At 39.6% G+C, this 16,223-nt stretch overlaps 2 protein-coding genes across 6 annotated transcripts; one reads left to right on the top strand and one right to left on the bottom strand.

Moving 5' to 3' along the window:
- The first annotated feature begins 26 nt into the window (after positions 1 to 26).
- Positions 27 to 6,361, top strand: LOC122837620 (glucose-6-phosphate 1-dehydrogenase-like). Of its 4 annotated transcripts, XM_044128113.1 has the most exons (13): positions 27 to 264; positions 704 to 741; positions 872 to 980; positions 1,884 to 2,101; positions 2,187 to 2,348; positions 3,006 to 3,131; positions 3,218 to 3,311; positions 3,391 to 3,577; positions 3,684 to 3,919; positions 4,510 to 4,586; positions 4,748 to 4,840; positions 4,952 to 5,017; positions 6,285 to 6,361. In XM_044128113.1, the coding sequence occupies exons 1-13, from the start codon at positions 154 to 156 to the stop codon at positions 6,295 to 6,297; spliced, it is 1,530 nt and encodes a 509-aa protein (XP_043984048.1). In that variant the 5' UTR covers positions 27 to 153; the 3' UTR covers positions 6,298 to 6,361. The 4 variants fall into 4 exon arrangements, with proteins under 4 accessions (XP_043984048.1, XP_043984056.1, XP_043984029.1 ...); XM_044128121.1 differs by lacking the exon at positions 4,952 to 5,017 and having other exon boundaries at positions 6,285 to 6,343; XM_044128094.1 differs by lacking the exon at positions 6,285 to 6,361 and having other exon boundaries at positions 4,952 to 5,120.
- Positions 6,362 to 6,399: 38 nt separating this feature from the next.
- Positions 6,400 to 15,818, bottom strand: zgc:158263 (ceramide kinase family protein). 2 transcript variants are annotated; one of them, XM_044128084.1, is made up of 14 exons: positions 15,673 to 15,818; positions 13,119 to 13,214; positions 12,841 to 12,978; positions 12,632 to 12,760; positions 12,073 to 12,136; positions 11,851 to 11,996; positions 11,693 to 11,767; positions 11,460 to 11,612; positions 11,166 to 11,271; positions 9,060 to 9,163; positions 7,560 to 7,756; positions 7,172 to 7,482; positions 6,888 to 7,025; positions 6,400 to 6,536 (listed from the first exon to the last, which is right to left on the bottom strand). In XM_044128084.1, exons 1-13 carry the CDS (start codon positions 15,794 to 15,796, stop codon positions 6,911 to 6,913), a joined length of 1,758 nt encoding a protein of 585 aa, XP_043984019.1. In that variant the 5' UTR covers positions 15,797 to 15,818; the 3' UTR covers positions 6,400 to 6,536; positions 6,888 to 6,910. The 2 variants fall into 2 exon arrangements, with proteins under 2 accessions (XP_043984019.1, XP_043984011.1); XM_044128076.1 differs by lacking the exon at positions 6,400 to 6,536 and having other exon boundaries at positions 6,734 to 7,025.
- Positions 15,819 to 16,223: the final 405 nt, after the last annotated feature.

Below are 16,223 nucleotides of genomic sequence, written 5' to 3' on the forward strand. Positions count from 1 at the left end.
TCAATAGGCATACATTTCCTTCTGCAGCAATAGGTGGCAGCACAGAGTTGCAGAGATTGTCGAGGCCACAGTGAAAATGTAAAACTCAGCAGGTCAGCCTGTGATTTACTTGGAGGGTCACCATTCGGACAGCGGGCTGCTCAGGAGAGGAGAATGGAGCCCTTAACTCGGTCAGAGGTGTTTGGAGAGCTGAGGAAGGAGCTTTATGGAGACAAACAGTCGATTCATTCCAGCACACACATTTTTATCATCCTGGGAGCGTCTGTGAGTAAAACCTGACAATAATTTGACTGTCCTTAGCCAGATCTTTCGAGGATTTGAACAAAATGTAACTGTTTCGGTTTCAAGTGTTTGAAGACAAAGTTGTGCTAATGAGAGAATGAGCAGATGAAAAAAAAATTTAACTTTGACATTTTACCATCTTCAATTTTCTGGTAGTTTTCAGTCTGCATTGTTTTTCTCTTTGTATTGATTCATATTATATATAACATCTTGCAAAAAAAAATTTTTCCTTTCTTTTATCCAGACACATTTTTCGTACTCGCTTTCCCTCTCTTAGACTTTGACTGTTTTTTTTCCAGGTCTTATCTCTACTTTGGACTTATGATCGCTTGCTTTGTCCCCGACTATAAAAGCTGTTGAGACTTTTGATTAAAGTTTTTTTTTTATTATTATTATTATACTATATATATTGTTTGCACAGGGAGACCTTGCAAAGAAGAAGATCTATCCGACTTTGTGGTGAGTGAAAACCTGCAGCTCACATCCTCTCTGACTTGCAGAGCTGCTTTACAGTTGTTTACTTCAGAGTTTGACCCTTGGACAAAGCGTTCCACATGGCTGCTTTGGATTGACTCTGCATGTTGTTCAGGTGGTTATTCAAAGATGGCCTGCTCCCAGAAGACATCTATGTTGTGGGATTTGCCCGCTCTGACCTGACTGTAGAAAAAATTAAGGCGGCATGTCTTCCTCATATGAAGGTATTTATTCAGTCTCTGTTGAGACACTATGACTGATAACAGTGCCTTGTAAAAGCATTCACTCCCCTAGAACTTTTTTACATTACAACAAACTTGGACCAGCACAAAGTAGTATTATCCTGTAATAACTTAAGATATTTCTAATGAAAATCTGAAAAGTGTGGCAAACATGGAGGAAAGTGCTGCTATCGGAAGAAAGCAGAAATTGTCAGTATTGATAAAAATTTAATTAGGCCAAATAATCCGATGGGAAATCCTGTTAGAGGTGGAAAAAATATTTGAGACTAGAGCATACATTCACTTTCCAGCAGTAAATCAACACTAAACATGAACCCAGAGGCACAATGAAATGGTTCATGTCAAAGCATATTCATATGTTCAACTGGATCAGTCAAAGTACAGACCAAAATCTACCGGTAATTAAGATTTAACATTCCTGCTAATAGATGCTTTCCACCAATGTCCAGTGCTGGCAGAAACATAGCCTATAGTTTTCCAATTTTGAGTCTAAACACAAACATATTTTTAAATTGTTCTCTCCTGCTTTCATCTCCCTCAGTCAAAACCATGCATGTTAGCTCATCTGGCCTTTTTAAATTAGGCTTTAGTGTGAGCCTGTGTGTGTCTCCGTTTCACTCCGTGATTGACTAGTCACAGTCCAGGGTGTGCCCAAGTTCTCACCCAATGACTGATGAAGACAGACGCCAGTCAAACTGTGACCCCTCATGGACAAAGTGATAATTAAAAATGGATAGATAATTTAGTCTTTACATATCACATAAACTCTCAATAAAACACACTGACGTTTGTGGTTGCAGAGAGACAATGTGAAGATCGAGGGGTGGGAATACTTTTCAGGCACATTCAGGGTTTTCAGAGGTAACTTTTAGGTTTCATTGGTAGGACACTGACGAGGAGCTCGATAATCTATCAGCCTTCTTCAAAAGGAACTCCTACCTGAGTGGTCGCTATGATGTTAGCAGCTCATTTGAACGACTCAACAGCCACCTGTCATCTCTGCCCGGAGGGGAAACCGCCAACCGGCTCTTCTACCTGGCGCTGCCCCCTACTGTCTACCACCATGTCAGCACAAATATCAGAAACTACTGCATGAGCTGCAAGTTAGTACATTTCCAGTCCTAAAAAACAGCGCTGCACGTTCTCTTTTTTTTTTTTTTTTTTTTTTCTAATCTGGTTTGTTCACAGCAGAGGCTGGAACAGAGTAATCTTTGAGAAGCCATTTGGTCATGACCTCCAGAGCTCCCAGGAGCTTTCAGCCCACCTCTCTAACCTGTTCAAAGAAGACCAGATCTACCGCATAGATCACTACCTGGGAAAAGAGATGGTTCAGAACCTTATGGTTCTCAGGTAACAACGTCACGTTCACATTTTCAATTTGTTTGACTAATTTACTGTGAAAATGTTATTTAGCTGAGATAAAATCTACCCTCCCAAAAACAAGTTTTCACACGGAAGCTTCTGGTGACATAAGGCAGCAGATCACAATATTTTCTTCTTCATCAGGCTAAAACTGATTTGCTTATATCTACATAATGTTTTTCATTGCTTTTAATGTGAAAATAACACAAGTATATCTACTCAGAGAATATTTTTTCTCTTATTTTAAAATTTCTAAAATCGTACAGCAGTAATTAGATTGTCTTTCTGTAATTACACCATAAAACATGGTAAGTAGTTATAAAATGGCTTGTTAACTTTTTTTTTTAGAGTAATTTCAGCTCAGACAACATTGCTTTTTACTATGCAGGCTTCTTTCACATCTGTTTTTGGCTCAGACAGAAGTTCTTACAGTTTGAAAATGCAAATGTACGCATTTTTTCCCCCCACTTTTTATGATTTTTAAATCACTTTTTATTCTGTGAAATCCATCACCAGAAATCCAGCCCTTCATTATCCAGCTGTGTTTTCTAACCTGAAAGCCAGCTGGTTGTAAAAGTGGAAACCCTTCATCTTGTGGTTTGTTTAAATTTTTTTTTACTATTTTTCATGTTTACTTTCTTGCAGGTTTGGGAATCGCCTTTTTGGACCCATATGGAACAGGAACAGTGTTGCCAGTGTGGTGCTCACCTTCAAGGAGCCCTTTGGCACTGAGGGCCGTGGAGGATATTTTGATGGCTTTGGGATAATTAGGTGAGATAAGCATTATGAATTAGATTTTAGTTTCACAGGAACTCTACTCTGATTGCGGTTTTGTGTCTGTGTGTGTGTGTGTGTAGAGATGTCATGCAGAACCACCTGCTTCAGATGCTGTGCTTGATTGCAATGGAGAAACCTGCATCCACAAGCCCCGACGACGTGAGGAATGAGAAGGTAGGCGCGCTGTCGTGAGTGACGAGGTTATGGAGTCACCGCAAAGCTGATGTGTGTTATTGTTTTTGATGTTCTGCAGGTGAAGGTGCTGAAGTGCATAGCTCCTCCTGACATGGCAGATGTGGTGCTGGGTCAGTACGTGGGAGACCCGGGCGGGGAGGGCGACGCCAAGCTGGGTTACCTCGATGATCCCACAGTACCAAAAGGCTCCTGCACACCAACGTTTGCAACTGCAGTGCTCTACGTCCAGAATGAAAGATGGGATGGTGAGGCTCCAATCCGTACTTCTCTCCTCATTCCTTCTCTGTCTCTATTTACATTTGCCATGGAGTTACCATGTTTTTATCTGCCACTGGGTCATCCATCCATCAGGGGTTCCTTTCATTCTGCGCTGTGGTAAAGCCCTGAATGAGCGGAAAGCTGAGGTGCGTCTACAGTTCACGGACGTCCCCGGAGACATCTTTGCTGACCGCTGTCAGAGAAACGAGTTGGTGGTCCGGGTGCAGCCGGACGAGGCTATTTACCTGAAGATGATGACCAAGAGGCCTGGAGTTTTCTTCAGCCCAGAGGAGACCGAGCTGGACCTCACCTACAAGAGCAGATACAAGGTGTTCAGCACATTTGTTTTAATCTATAATTCGGCTCCAATTATTGGTTCTAATATATACTTTTAACTTAGTGTAAGCACAGAGAATTTCATCTGGCCACCTATAGATATATAACTGTTAAAATGCACAAAAAAGGATTATTTAAAAAAAAAAAAAAACACTTTACTGGAATAAAGTAGCTACAAGAGGCAATACATCACAAAGAATACAAATCAGCTACAAAACCAAAATATTTGGAAATATAATATTTCAGAAAATATTGTGTTGAAATGTAATTAATAATTACCACCTTCTAGGTCATTAAAATGAAAGGTATCAAGCTTTTTTTTACTTTGCCTGAGATAACTTTTACAGAACATGCTGATGAACACTACATAACATTTTTAATACTTAAAACAAAACATGACAATTGAAATAAATCTGTCAACAAATAAGCCATTGCAGGAACCTAGGATCCAACCAATTTATTTTTATTTTATTTGTATGATTGTTTTTGAGTTTTTTTGCCGTGACATTTCTTTTTTGCTTGGATTTTCTTTAATTCTCCTCTGTTAGGTTTTTTGTAACTTTGCACTAACATGTATTTGCAGAATGTGAAGCTTCCTGATGCTTATGAGAGGCTGATTCTGGACGTCTTCTGTGGAAATCAGATGCACTTTGTCCGCAGGTCTGCAGCAACGTTTACTGTAATTGAGAAAGAAAATCTGCACCTTTGTCCTAAATATTAAAAGAATACATCAGATTTCGGAATACTCGTTCATTTGTCAGCTTAGTGGACAATTTGCAAGCGGATTTTCATCTACCAACCATCCCCTCTTTTTCTTTCAGCGATGAGTTGCGAGAAGCCTGGAGGATCTTCACCCCCCTGCTCCAGCAAATAGAAGCTGCAAGGAGACAACCTATTCCTTACACATACGGAAGGTAAACTCTCTTGTTAAAAACAGATAAAACAAACAGAAGTTAATTTAAAAGACACGATTATTTCTGAAGATCTTCTTTGTTCCTCCTCTTTCTTTATTTTTGTGTGCATAGTCGTGGTCCAGCTGAATCAGACGATCTTATTCAGAGGGTGGGCTTCCGCTACGAGGGAACATACAAGTGGGTGCAGCCCCACACAAGCTGATTCTCCAAGTTGTATGATGTGCATGCACAGATCCGCTAAAAGCTTTTGTATGTTTACAAATAAAATTTACAACAGCCACTTCTGTGCCGATTTGATTTTGTCTGCATGTACATTAACAAAGCACTGTGTTGTTCTCCCTAATCACACAAGTTAACGTAGAATTAACCAAGTGTTTGTGTGATTCCACATGCATGTGCATACAGGTATTCTAAATAAATCACATTTCACCCTTTTGCACAAAAACTGTTTAAAATACAATGATATTTTACTCCAAAGTCAAACCCAGCAAAACCAGAAAGGACAAAATGGCTTGATGTTGAACTATGTGCAGCAGATATTCACCGTTTAGATCAAGGTAATGATGAGGGCATTTCCTGCTGTTGATAGACCAGTATTTACAGTGATCATCAAAATAAAATCATGCAATGTCATGATTCCCGTAAAGCCCTGGCAACATAACAGGACTTGTTGGACTGGTTAGTCTGGGAGAAGATGCCTCTCGTGATAACTGTTCACTGAGACAGACATTTGTCCAAGCAAAGGTAAGAAAAATGTTCTTTCTAAGTTTAATCAAATGATAAAAACATATTAATCTCTAACACTGCATGTCTTCACCCACTCTTTTCACAAGTCTTGATACCTTCTGGATTTTTTTTCCCAGTTTTCTCATTTTGTAACCATATTTTGCGGCAGACCAACACAAAATAGTGCATTGAAAACTGAGAACTGTAAAGAAAAATCTCTCCTGTATTCAGTCTCCTTGAGACAATACATGGAATAATCCCTCTCAATTACTGCTTTCTCTACTGGCTTTGCATTGCAATGCCTTTGTTTCTCCACACTCAGCATGACCAGAGCATTTTCTTCCATGACCTGCTGCAAGACTGCAAAGAAAATATCTCCTTGCTTCCTTTGGAGTTATTTTTTCATAAATCTTTCACACATTTGTTAAGAAAAGTGACTGACAACCGAAACTGTGAGCCTCTTATAGCCACTTCTCTTTTTAATGATCTCATTTTTCTTCATTTGCTAATAGCAATTCAGAAATGGTCTCATTTTCCCTCTACTTTACAGCTACAGACATTGGTCACACAATCAAGATAAAAATACATTGAAGTTTTTGTTTGCGACATTAAAAACGTGGGAAAGTTCAACACGTATGAATACTTTCACAAGATGTTTGGAACTACTGCCTGCAGAAATCTGATCTTGTATTTTTTCTTTTCTTCCTTTCTCTACCAGATGTGTGACCTAAATCATACAACATATGTACAGAGATCGGAGCATGCAGTGATCTTTCCCAGGATTCAGAAAGCTCTGGGAAGAACAGTATTGGTGAACATGTGTTTTAATATCAGTCTCTTGTGCTTGTTGTCCTGTAAGAGTAAGGCTGCAGCCCATTGGTTGGGTTGTTGTGAAGAGTCGAGCTGCTGTAGTTCAAGTCCGAAGCAAATTCTTCTTCATCATAGGAAACTGTTGCTGCTTTTATCCACACTAATAAAAACAATAAAATAATGCCTTTTTTTAATTTCATATATTTGTAGCTTAACCTCCATCAACATCTGTCTTAATTCTCTGCAACAGACAAAAACAGATCAAAAGCAGCTAACATCGTGTGTACACAGTAAAAGGTAACAGTAACACTATTTGTACATGGAGGGAAGATGACAAATCAACGTAAACATGTACAGAGCTTTAGGAATAAATATTTATTTTCCAAATATTACAGTGACAAAGTATGAATTAAAGTGCCTGAAGCTTGAGAAACTCTTTGGCAATGAAAATCTGCAGGACTTGCTGCAGTGTTATCAATTTTAAAAACCTTTAAACAACAAACTGATATACTTTTTTTAATCGCTTATCAGATTTCATCTGGGTGTTATGCATGTTCTGTTGCACTCGTCCCTCTCCTCGGTGCAGTCTTTTGACAAAGTCCCGTCCTCGATGCCCCTGGCGTACAGACGCACCAACTGGCCATGAATCCTGAGACCGGCAGCAAAACAAAAGCCAAAGGTAGTTACTTGTAACAAGAAACAGCTTCACAGGCATTTTCTTTCTGATGTGTGTTGGAGAGAGCAAATCATAAACCTGACAGGCAGGACAAAAACACACCATGATGACTTCCTTACCTGCAGCAGATCTCAGGGAAAGGCAGAATTTCTCCATCGCAGTTCCAGACTGACACAGCAGGAGCTTTACTGCAGCAAAGGCCGCACGTGAAGGGGCTTGTAGTTTTGTCCTCACATGTCATCATTTGTCCATTAGCTCCTGCTGCCAGGTGCTGCTGGGATCCAGCCATGCTTCCATTTTCGACATATGCTCCATCTCCTCCATCCATCGCACCATGCAGACCTTCACTGTCCTCGGCTTCCTCTCCGCCTCCTGCCAGAGTGAAGCGCACCGCCTTCACACGATGGACCTCCACAAACGGCAGCTCAAACTAGGAGAACAAGTGGAAACAATGGGTTGGGACACTTTTTAAATGTCTGCTGAGACTCGTTTCCATATATTGAATACCTGGTCCTGAGTGGTTGTGTGCCTGTAGAGGTAAGTAAGGAATCCCAAGGGGTTTGCGTCCCATACCAGGATGAGATCTCCTGTTCCATCAGCCAGGTGGGCTGAGGGAGAGAGACCCAGAGGACTTTTGGCACACGAGCTGGACATACATGTGAGAGACACAGACTTGAACCTGCCGTCCACACTGACCCACTCATCTAAAGGGACAAACAAAAAGACAAGATTCTATAGTTTCAAGCGACATCCTTACATGGTAATCTGTACAGCATAAATACTACAAAACAATTTAAAAGTATTGATGGACTGTTTCAGTCAAAGGGTAAGTGTAATACACTTACACACTTTTGTAAAAACAAAATCATGGGTGGTTCAAGACCTTATAAGGACTTACAGTGCAGCAAAAAAAAAAAAAACAGAAAGAAATATTTAGAGGAATTTTATTGGATAATGTCATCCTTTTAGTCACCATGGATTTAGTCATACATACATTTACATTTTATGTAAATGTATGTAAAATTACTCATTAGTCAAGAGTTTTAAATGTTAATTTTTTAATAATTTGTTAGAACTTAAATTGCCATCCAGTATTTTGTTATTACCATAATTTTTATTATACAGTAATACTAGTCTGTGAAGGAAATCCTAACATCTGATTGGTTAACTTGCACAACAGCTGGACCGCAGACCAATCACTTTGTCCACGGCAGAATTAGTTCATCCCAGTGACTCTGATGTGTAAGTTTGACAAATACAACATGATCCAGAGTAAATCCATAATATGCTGCAACATGAGGATATGAAATAATACATCAAAAATATTTGTACATTGAGCGTGCACACTATAAGCCAGATTTTTTCAGCTTTTATATATATCTATATATATCTATATCTATGTATATATAGATATATATATAGATGTATATAGATATGAATTCCCTTTTTTCACTAACTCTCAATCAATGTGAAATGCATTGACTGACTGATTACAGACAGATTGTTTTTAATTCTTCATTTAATTATCATAATTTTCTGTCCACAGGTATTGAAACCACAATACATAAGATTTAAATCAAGAAACGTGGGCTTGATGAAAAATGAGGTTGTTTTGAAAAGTGAGCCTCACTAAAACACATTTTAATTTGTTAAATATGGCCATATAAGTAAATATATTTATACAATATAGAGAGATAACTTAAATAATGACAGGAGTCGGTAAGTTTTCAGTAAACTTGAGTGTCACACTACATCAGGGGTCTCAAACTCCAGGCCTCGAGGGCCGCAGTCCTGCAGTTTTTAGATGTGCCACAGGTACAAAACACTGGAATGAAATGGTTTAATTACCTCCACCTTGTATAGATTAGTTCTCCAGAGCCTTAATTATTCTATTCAGGTGTGGTGCAGCAGAGGCACATCTAAAAGTTGCAGGACTGTGGCCCTCGAGGCCTGGAGTTTGAGACCCCTGCACTACATGGTGTAATACAATGTTGTCTTTTTTTTTACCTTCCGAGTCATTACTGAACGGACCAGAGTTGGAGCTGTACAGGGAGCCAGAATCTGAAGAGTTTGTGAAAAGTCTCTCGGTGCTTTTGGCGCAAACACCACACCTAAGAACACATAACCACATTGAGAGTTTTAAAGAGCTCCTAAAGTCTGATGCATGCTCATAAAAGCTGTCCTAAAAAATTTGTTGGAAGCCAGAGGCCGCTTGCTTAGACAAAGGCTGAAGTGGATACTCCGAGCCCAACACGAGGCCGAATCTCACATTTCACCTAGATCAAGTTCCTACAGTCATCGTTCCCACCCTCCTTAAGATGCAACCAACACCTGAGTCCCAGGTACAAGTGGCAGCAGTTACAATGTCCCAAGCAGAGACGCTGGGCGATTTTTTTTTTTTTTTCGTCCACAGACCACATGCATGCTTTCTAATCATTTAATTAAAGGAGTTTAGTGTTACAACAAATCATCACCATCCACATTCTCAGATAACTTAGATTAGGACGCACACAAAGGCAGAAGTGAAGGTTACAGTGGCGATAAAAAGTAAATACACCCTCGTTAAAATGCAAGGGTTTTGTAGAGTAAAAAAATTTGATCATAATAAATATATTGTATTTATCATGATTTATATATATATATATTGTGGAATAATCCTTTACAATTACTAACTTGCTAAAAACAAGCATTTGTTAGAAATAATTTTAATAAATCACATTTAAAAAAGCTGCAATAACTTGGTAAAATAGGTGTGTTCACCTTTAATCTGATTTTTATCTTTTCACGTTCAATTTTCTTCTTCAGCATCCTACTTCCAATACCCAACGCAGACCTCACAGATGTTCTGTTGACTTTAGTTCAGGAGGGAGGGTTCCAAAACTTACATTTTTCTCTTATGCCATCATTATTTTGTTGATTTGCATCCATGCTTCAATACAAATAATTAAAATCAGATTTCATCGTGAGTCTCAAACAGACAACCGAAGCTCTGGGTCAACACAGACTGTTACTGATAACCACTCATAACTTCATCCACCTTCACAAGTGCAACCCCAGACAATTATGCTGCCATCACCGGGTTTCACTTTGGGTGAGATGTTTGTTTTGTGATGTGTCGTTCATGCTAAGCTTATCTTTTGGCTCAGATGCCTCGGGTTTCACATTCTCCCATAACTTTCTGGAAAAATTTAGTCCTGTCTGTTTCCTTTGGAAACGCCTCAGACCAGACATATGGAAAGTGCAGGAGATTGTTGTCACATGTACAATAAAACCAAAACTTGTTAGTATTTCCTTTAGCTCCTTCAGTGTTGCTTTTGGTGGCCATCCTGACCAGTTTTGGTCTATTCTTTCCATCAGTTTTGGTGAAATGTTCACTTTTTGTGACTTTTGCCCACATATTGCTTCCCGCCTTCATCATGCATTTTGCTTCCTTTCCCTGAAAAACAAATTTTCAGCCTCTTTGCAAAGTCCACAGTAAGCAAAAGGATGCTAGTAACCATTGCTAAAAAAGAAAGCCAAACTTAGAATAACTGCAACTTTACTTACAATTAATCCCATTTTCTATAACAGGTGTTTAAACTAGAATTTAAACTAGAATAGACCGACTACTGAAAGTAAGTTAAAAGGTGCTTAAGCAGATAGCTTCAGGGTGTATGTATTCATATGCAATCAGGTTATTGCATCTTTTTCTTAGATTATTTTCTCTAATAAATGCATTAAACAGGATGGTTGTCACAGAAGTTTTGAAATGATTAAATAAAATTTCAAACATTTCACATCCCACAGCTTGAAATTTGAACAACTTCGTGAATCCATCGTGATTTCAACGAGGCATCATTATCTCTGCACTTTCAAATGCCTCCTTTTGGATAATTTTCTGATAAAAAAAAAAGGTATCATAATTTATTTGTGGGTAATGATTTGCATGTTTTAACAGTGTTTAGTTGAGAACTTATTTCTTTAAACAATAGAAGAATTACAGTAACAACTACTGGCCTGAATTACTTCAATGTTTTAAAATGTCAACCCGCTGTGACTTTCTTTCCTTCTTTCTTTATTAAAACCTTGCATGTAATTATTCATATAATTGTCTAACAGAAGTTGATGTTTTACCCGGACAAACAGCGAGTCTTATCTCTTGGGCTGGACATCAGTGGGTCAGCTGGCAGATACTGCACTGTCCCCCTGTAGCTTCTGTTGCTCAGAAACACCACTCCACCTAAATAAAAGAGAAGAAGTGCATAGCGCAAGAAAAATATTAAAGAGAGAACATAACAGTTGTATTGCATAAAATGCTCTGTAAGGGAAGTTGTGGTCAGGTTGCAGCAATCAGCCTCACTGAGGAGATGAAGAACAGAGCTCTTCTAATTAATTTTTTGTTCTCTTCACTAAGGATCTCTGTCAGACCTGAGTAGTCGTATCTGAAGGGTCCCATCCAGCGGTGTTTTTCGCTCTCGGCTAGCACATCGCCATAAAAGCCATAGCCCACAAGAGACACAGAGTATCGCACCTGACCGGGACCGTGATGAACAGAACACACGTCCAGAGGCTGAGAATCTCCTGAAAGATGGCAGAATTGTTCAAGCTGGGCTAAAATTTGATAGAACAGGGATTTCTGTCAACGCAAAACCTTTCCTCACCAATGACAATGTGCAAAGATGAGGTAACGGGGTCGATCACTCCTACTGTGGTGTAGCACACGCAGTCTGTGGAGCCTACGATAAGACAAGCAGGAATGAGCTTTTAGGATTCACATCCGTACCGCACACTGACTTTATGAACACATTCCAACAATTACCTGCAGGGATGATCCCAATGTGGAGTGGACAGGGCTGCAGAGCGACCGCAGGATCATTCTCGCAAAGGCCTGCCTCTTGCTGCGTCCTCCCAATCACACCGTGAAGTATTTCACTGAACATGCCGTCGCCGCCCACACACACCACACTGTCAAAAGCAAAGAGTTTCTGTGAAGCCTTTGTAACCGTCTCCTACCACGCATCAAAATACTGACGGCGCTCACCCATCAAAACCCGTCAAGTCTTTCTTAAGGAGGTGATCTCTGGCCTGGTTGGCTCGTTCAGTCACTAGAACGGAAAAAATAATGCAGCTAAAAACTGGTTTAGGAGTTAAGAGGGTCAGACAGAGGATAGATTAAAAGATACGGATTTTTGTCACGTCAAAGCATGAACTTCAGTGTACTCCTTGAGGAAGTTATCTGATAGAAAAATCATCCATCCATCCATTTTTTAACACCCTTGTCCCTAATGGGGTCAGAAGGGTTGCTGATGCCTATCTCCAGCGAACGTTTCAGGTGAGAGGCGGGGTTCACCCTGGACAGGTCGCCAGTCTGTCGCAGGGCATAGAAAAACTATTTAAATAAAGAATTTAAGAGTGGCAGGGTTCAAGCTTCATAGACTTATGTAGTTCAAATAAATCTATTTCTCACGTTAATAAATTTGCCCACCTGAGCTGTTACCCGCTCAATTTTATCGTACATATATGTATAAAGCTTGTGACTGTAAAGTGACAAAATGGGAAAAAGTTAAAGGGGTCTGAACTTCATCAATAACAGTGTTTACCTATTACATGGGAGCTGATGCCAGCCAGCTCAAACACAGGGGCAACCAGTGAGTGGTAGATCTGCCTTCCTTTTTTCTTCCCTCCAAATGGGTTGATGAACACCAGCAGCCTGTGTGGACGGAGGGGACCTGAAAAATGCATTTAGGATGTTACAAGTAGCTACAGGCTTGGGATTCAGCAATATTTTAAATGGAAAATCTCCCCTGACTGTGTGTTTTTAGGGCTGTCCGTAGGTGTTTCGTCCACTGGTCTCTGAGGACCCGACTGGGACAGGTGAACTGGGTCCGACCCAGTCTCCACAACAGCCCAGAGGAAGTCCTGCTGCTGCTGCGCCTTACATAGAAAACTGTAGACAGATAAGTAAATAAATGTTTTATCCGCAGGATTAAGTAACCGCCACTATGATAATAGGCTAAAACAACAGATCTGATTATAGTATAGCACATTATTATTATTAAATTGTGGCTGGGTGCTGAGTATTCATACCTGTGAAGTCTCTATCTGTGTCCTCCACAGACTTGTGAGGCAGGACCTCCACCCGGCCCTCCTCCACTCCAACCACCTCGGCCACAGGAACTGAAACTGTGTGACAGAACAGGGGTGATGAAAATCCCGAACTGACCTCAAACTCATTGAGTCCGTATTTGTCAAAGTAATGAAGAGTATTAAAAGCGGATGTTTTCCATTTCGGTATTTAATTCCCACAGCAATGATACGTCCTGGATTTTACTACATTGTAACAAAATGGATTCTGGAAAAACTGTAGTGTGATTGTAATGAAAGCAGATTCTGTCAAGCCACTTCATTTTCATAGGGGTTTTGCTGGTCTGAGTGCCTTCCTGGTGTAAACTAGATAAACATGTCTAGAATTGAGCCTTTGTTTGTTTAAATTGCATGCAGTGCATGTTGCCTGACCAGCATAAACACAACAGATTAGGTCAGTGTTGTTCACTCTCCTTGTTAATAATAAGTCAAGAAGCCAACTCATTTTTGAGTTCTATGAATTATAATAACGTTGTATTGTGTTAAATAATGTTGACAGCAGTTTATCTTTTCATTTTTTTTCAGTAAAAGCTTCTGGAAGAAATAATTTCTCCCTAACAGATTTCTCCTGCTTTTGTCTTTTTGTCCCTTTCAGTTGTTTCAGGTCATCAAGCAAATCGCAAAATCACACAAACATAACTAAAGAAAGTACAAAAACTATTTTCCGATGTTTATTTTATTTTTATTAGAAAAAAAAGCCCCTCAGCCCAAAACCTGCTATTGACTGTCTTTGTTTAAACTAGCATTTAAAATGCTGTGAAGGAATTTTACCCCACTCTGCTGTTATTCAGCCACATAACAGGGCTTTGTAATCCTTTCCAGACTAATAGATGAATTTTAGATGGGGGGCATAATGTGTTGCTGTTTATGACCCCTCATGTTGTTATACAGGTTCTGTTCAAGTAAATAAGTTTATAGACTAGACAGTACGAGGATCACATTTAATTCATGTTTTAAAGAAGGGTTTTTCACATTTGGACAGGATGGTTTGGATAGTTCTTCCTAATATAAATTGAATCACCATGGCTTATTTTACTTAAGTGGAAACTGAGCATCTCTCCATCTCTTGAACACTGGGTGAGGGAAGCTCTCTGAAACCTGAAGATGGAAAAACTCAGATTCTCACTTAAGGTCAAATTTATGGAAACTCGGTGACCTTTCCTATTTTTAGTTGGCACCGTTGTTTTGCTCCCTGATACAGACGCGTGTTAAATTACTTGTAGGCCCTTTTTATTTTTATCTTTTTTCATTTTCTATTCTTTCTGTTTTGGAATGTGTGTGGATGGGTGGATGCAAGTATGTGCAACATTACTGAGTTGCACATACTTGCAACTCAGTAAGTATGTGTAACTTACTTACTGAGTAAGTAAAATTTCTACCAATTTTTTTGTTTCTTGTTTTTGACCTGGATTGGGATGTGTTCAGGGAGAAACCACCTATTTTCTTTTTTTCCCTCTTCTCTGGAATTAGTTATTTTTATTATTATAATAATGAGTGGCATTCAATAACTGCCGGATATTATACAGCCTATATCAACCTAAGGTCATGTGTCAGGAGGCGTGAGTGCAAGGCCGGCCCAAGGCATAAGCAAACTAAGCAGCCGCTTAGGCCCCAGACAATGTCTCAAAAAAGGACTTATCCTTCAGGGAGGAAGAAAAGAAAGAGGAAGAATAGAAAAAAGCCAAGATAAAGGTTTTTGTTACTGTGCATTGGTAATGTAATGTAAAAGATTTGTAAAGCTGTGGCTTGATAGTGACCTGGAATGGTCCAGTTCAACAGCCAAACATTTATGCTCGGGTCTTTGTGTTTGTGTGAAACTGAGTTTAAACCTTAAATGAGTTGATTCTCATGGTTGGCTCTGGCATCAAAACAGGTGTGATGTTTGATAACAATAATTAAAGACTTCTCAATGTTTGACATTGTCTAGCTGCGTGCGTGCGATGTGTGTGTTTTCAGCCTGTTTCCAGTAAACTTGTTTTATGACATGTTGGTGCTGCTCAACTTCTAAGTTATGTGAAAATCAGAAATCAACTGGTTGATAAATCAGTTGGCTAATAAATGTATTCTATATTATACATGTATATAATGTAAACAGCACTGCCAGAGATGCAATAAGTTTATAGCAGGTGTGTGAATGATCTAATGATCGGACTGCTGATTGCAGCCACTCCACATTGTTAGCTAACCAAATTTCGCTTAGGGCCCCATGGAGGCTTGGGCCAGCCCTGCGTGTGTGTGGCCGTGCGTGCGTACGTGCGTGTGTGTGTTTTTCAGCCTGTTTCCAGTAAACTTGTTTTATGACATGTTGGTGCTGCTCAACTTGTTCTTCATGTTTTTGAAAAGACTTAATTAAAGCACTCCCTGTCTGCACCTTAAAAACTGTTGTCAGTGTAAAACCTTTATCCTTTGCAAGACTAGCAGTGTAGTATTATAAGTAAGAATAATTTTGAATAGGAGATGCAATAAGTTTATAGCAGGTGTGTGAAGGATCACTCACCTGTTTTCTTATCGCGGTTCTTCTTGTCCGCCTCGGTCCATTTGAGATGCCAGCCTGTCAGGACAGCCAGGTATCTCTTATTCCCGATCCACAAACTTGACTCCAGTCTCAGGTCGGTCTCCATCTGGATTTTCAGTCACCCGAAATGCCAGATCGGTGCCAACAATCTGAATTCACTCGACAATCAAAAAAATAGCCCGACTTCTTTTGTCTGGTGTCACAGATGTCACAGAGTCAGTAAGGTTGTCATCTTCATCTGGATAAAACTCACGCTGAAATGTTGTCGCTGCCGCCCGCTCCCTTCCCTCATGGCACCTGCTGCTAGTATTTGCATAAAGCTGCTGATTGGATAGAAGTTTACCTGAGGGACCGTGTACCTGCAGGTTGAACGTTTGGAAAATTTCATGTACTTGTTTATCAGGCCTAAGCATACTAAGAAAAGTGTAATTACTAATTACATGACTGCAATAACGAAAAGTATGTTGTAAATACGAAGTCATTTGAGACAATATGATCTCACATCTCATTTCGACAGTCAGCAAACCTTCTTT

This window comes from Gambusia affinis, linkage group LG01 (genome assembly GCF_019740435.1).
Source record: "Gambusia affinis linkage group LG01, SWU_Gaff_1.0, whole genome shotgun sequence".
In the NCBI taxonomy this organism is placed as follows: domain Eukaryota; kingdom Metazoa; phylum Chordata; class Actinopteri; order Cyprinodontiformes; family Poeciliidae; genus Gambusia; species Gambusia affinis.

Excerpts from the sequence above, each read along its gene's own strand:
- LOC122837620 (XM_044128094.1), top strand. The coding sequence starts at position 154 with ATGGAGCCCTTAACTCGGTCAGAGGTGTTTGGAGAGCTGAGGAAGGAG. Across the intron at positions 2,349-3,005 it reads CAGAACCTTATGGTTCTCAG|GTTTGGGAATCGCCTTTTTG; the intron begins GTAACAACGTCA and ends ACTTTCTTGCAG. Across the intron at positions 3,578-3,683 it reads CCAGAATGAAAGATGGGATG|GGGTTCCTTTCATTCTGCGC; the intron begins GTGAGGCTCCAA and ends TCCATCCATCAG.
- zgc:158263 (XM_044128084.1), bottom strand. The coding sequence starts at position 15,796 with ATGGAGACCGACCTGAGACTGGAGTCAAGTTTGTGGATCGGGAATAAG. Across the intron at positions 12,979-13,118 it reads CACAGATAGAGACTTCACAG|TTTTCTATGTAAGGCGCAGC; the intron begins GTATGAATACTC and ends ATCTGTCTACAG. Across the intron at positions 7,757-9,059 it reads GTTCAGTAATGACTCGGAAG|ATGAGTGGGTCAGTGTGGAC; the intron begins GTAAAAAAAAAG and ends TTGTCCCTTTAG.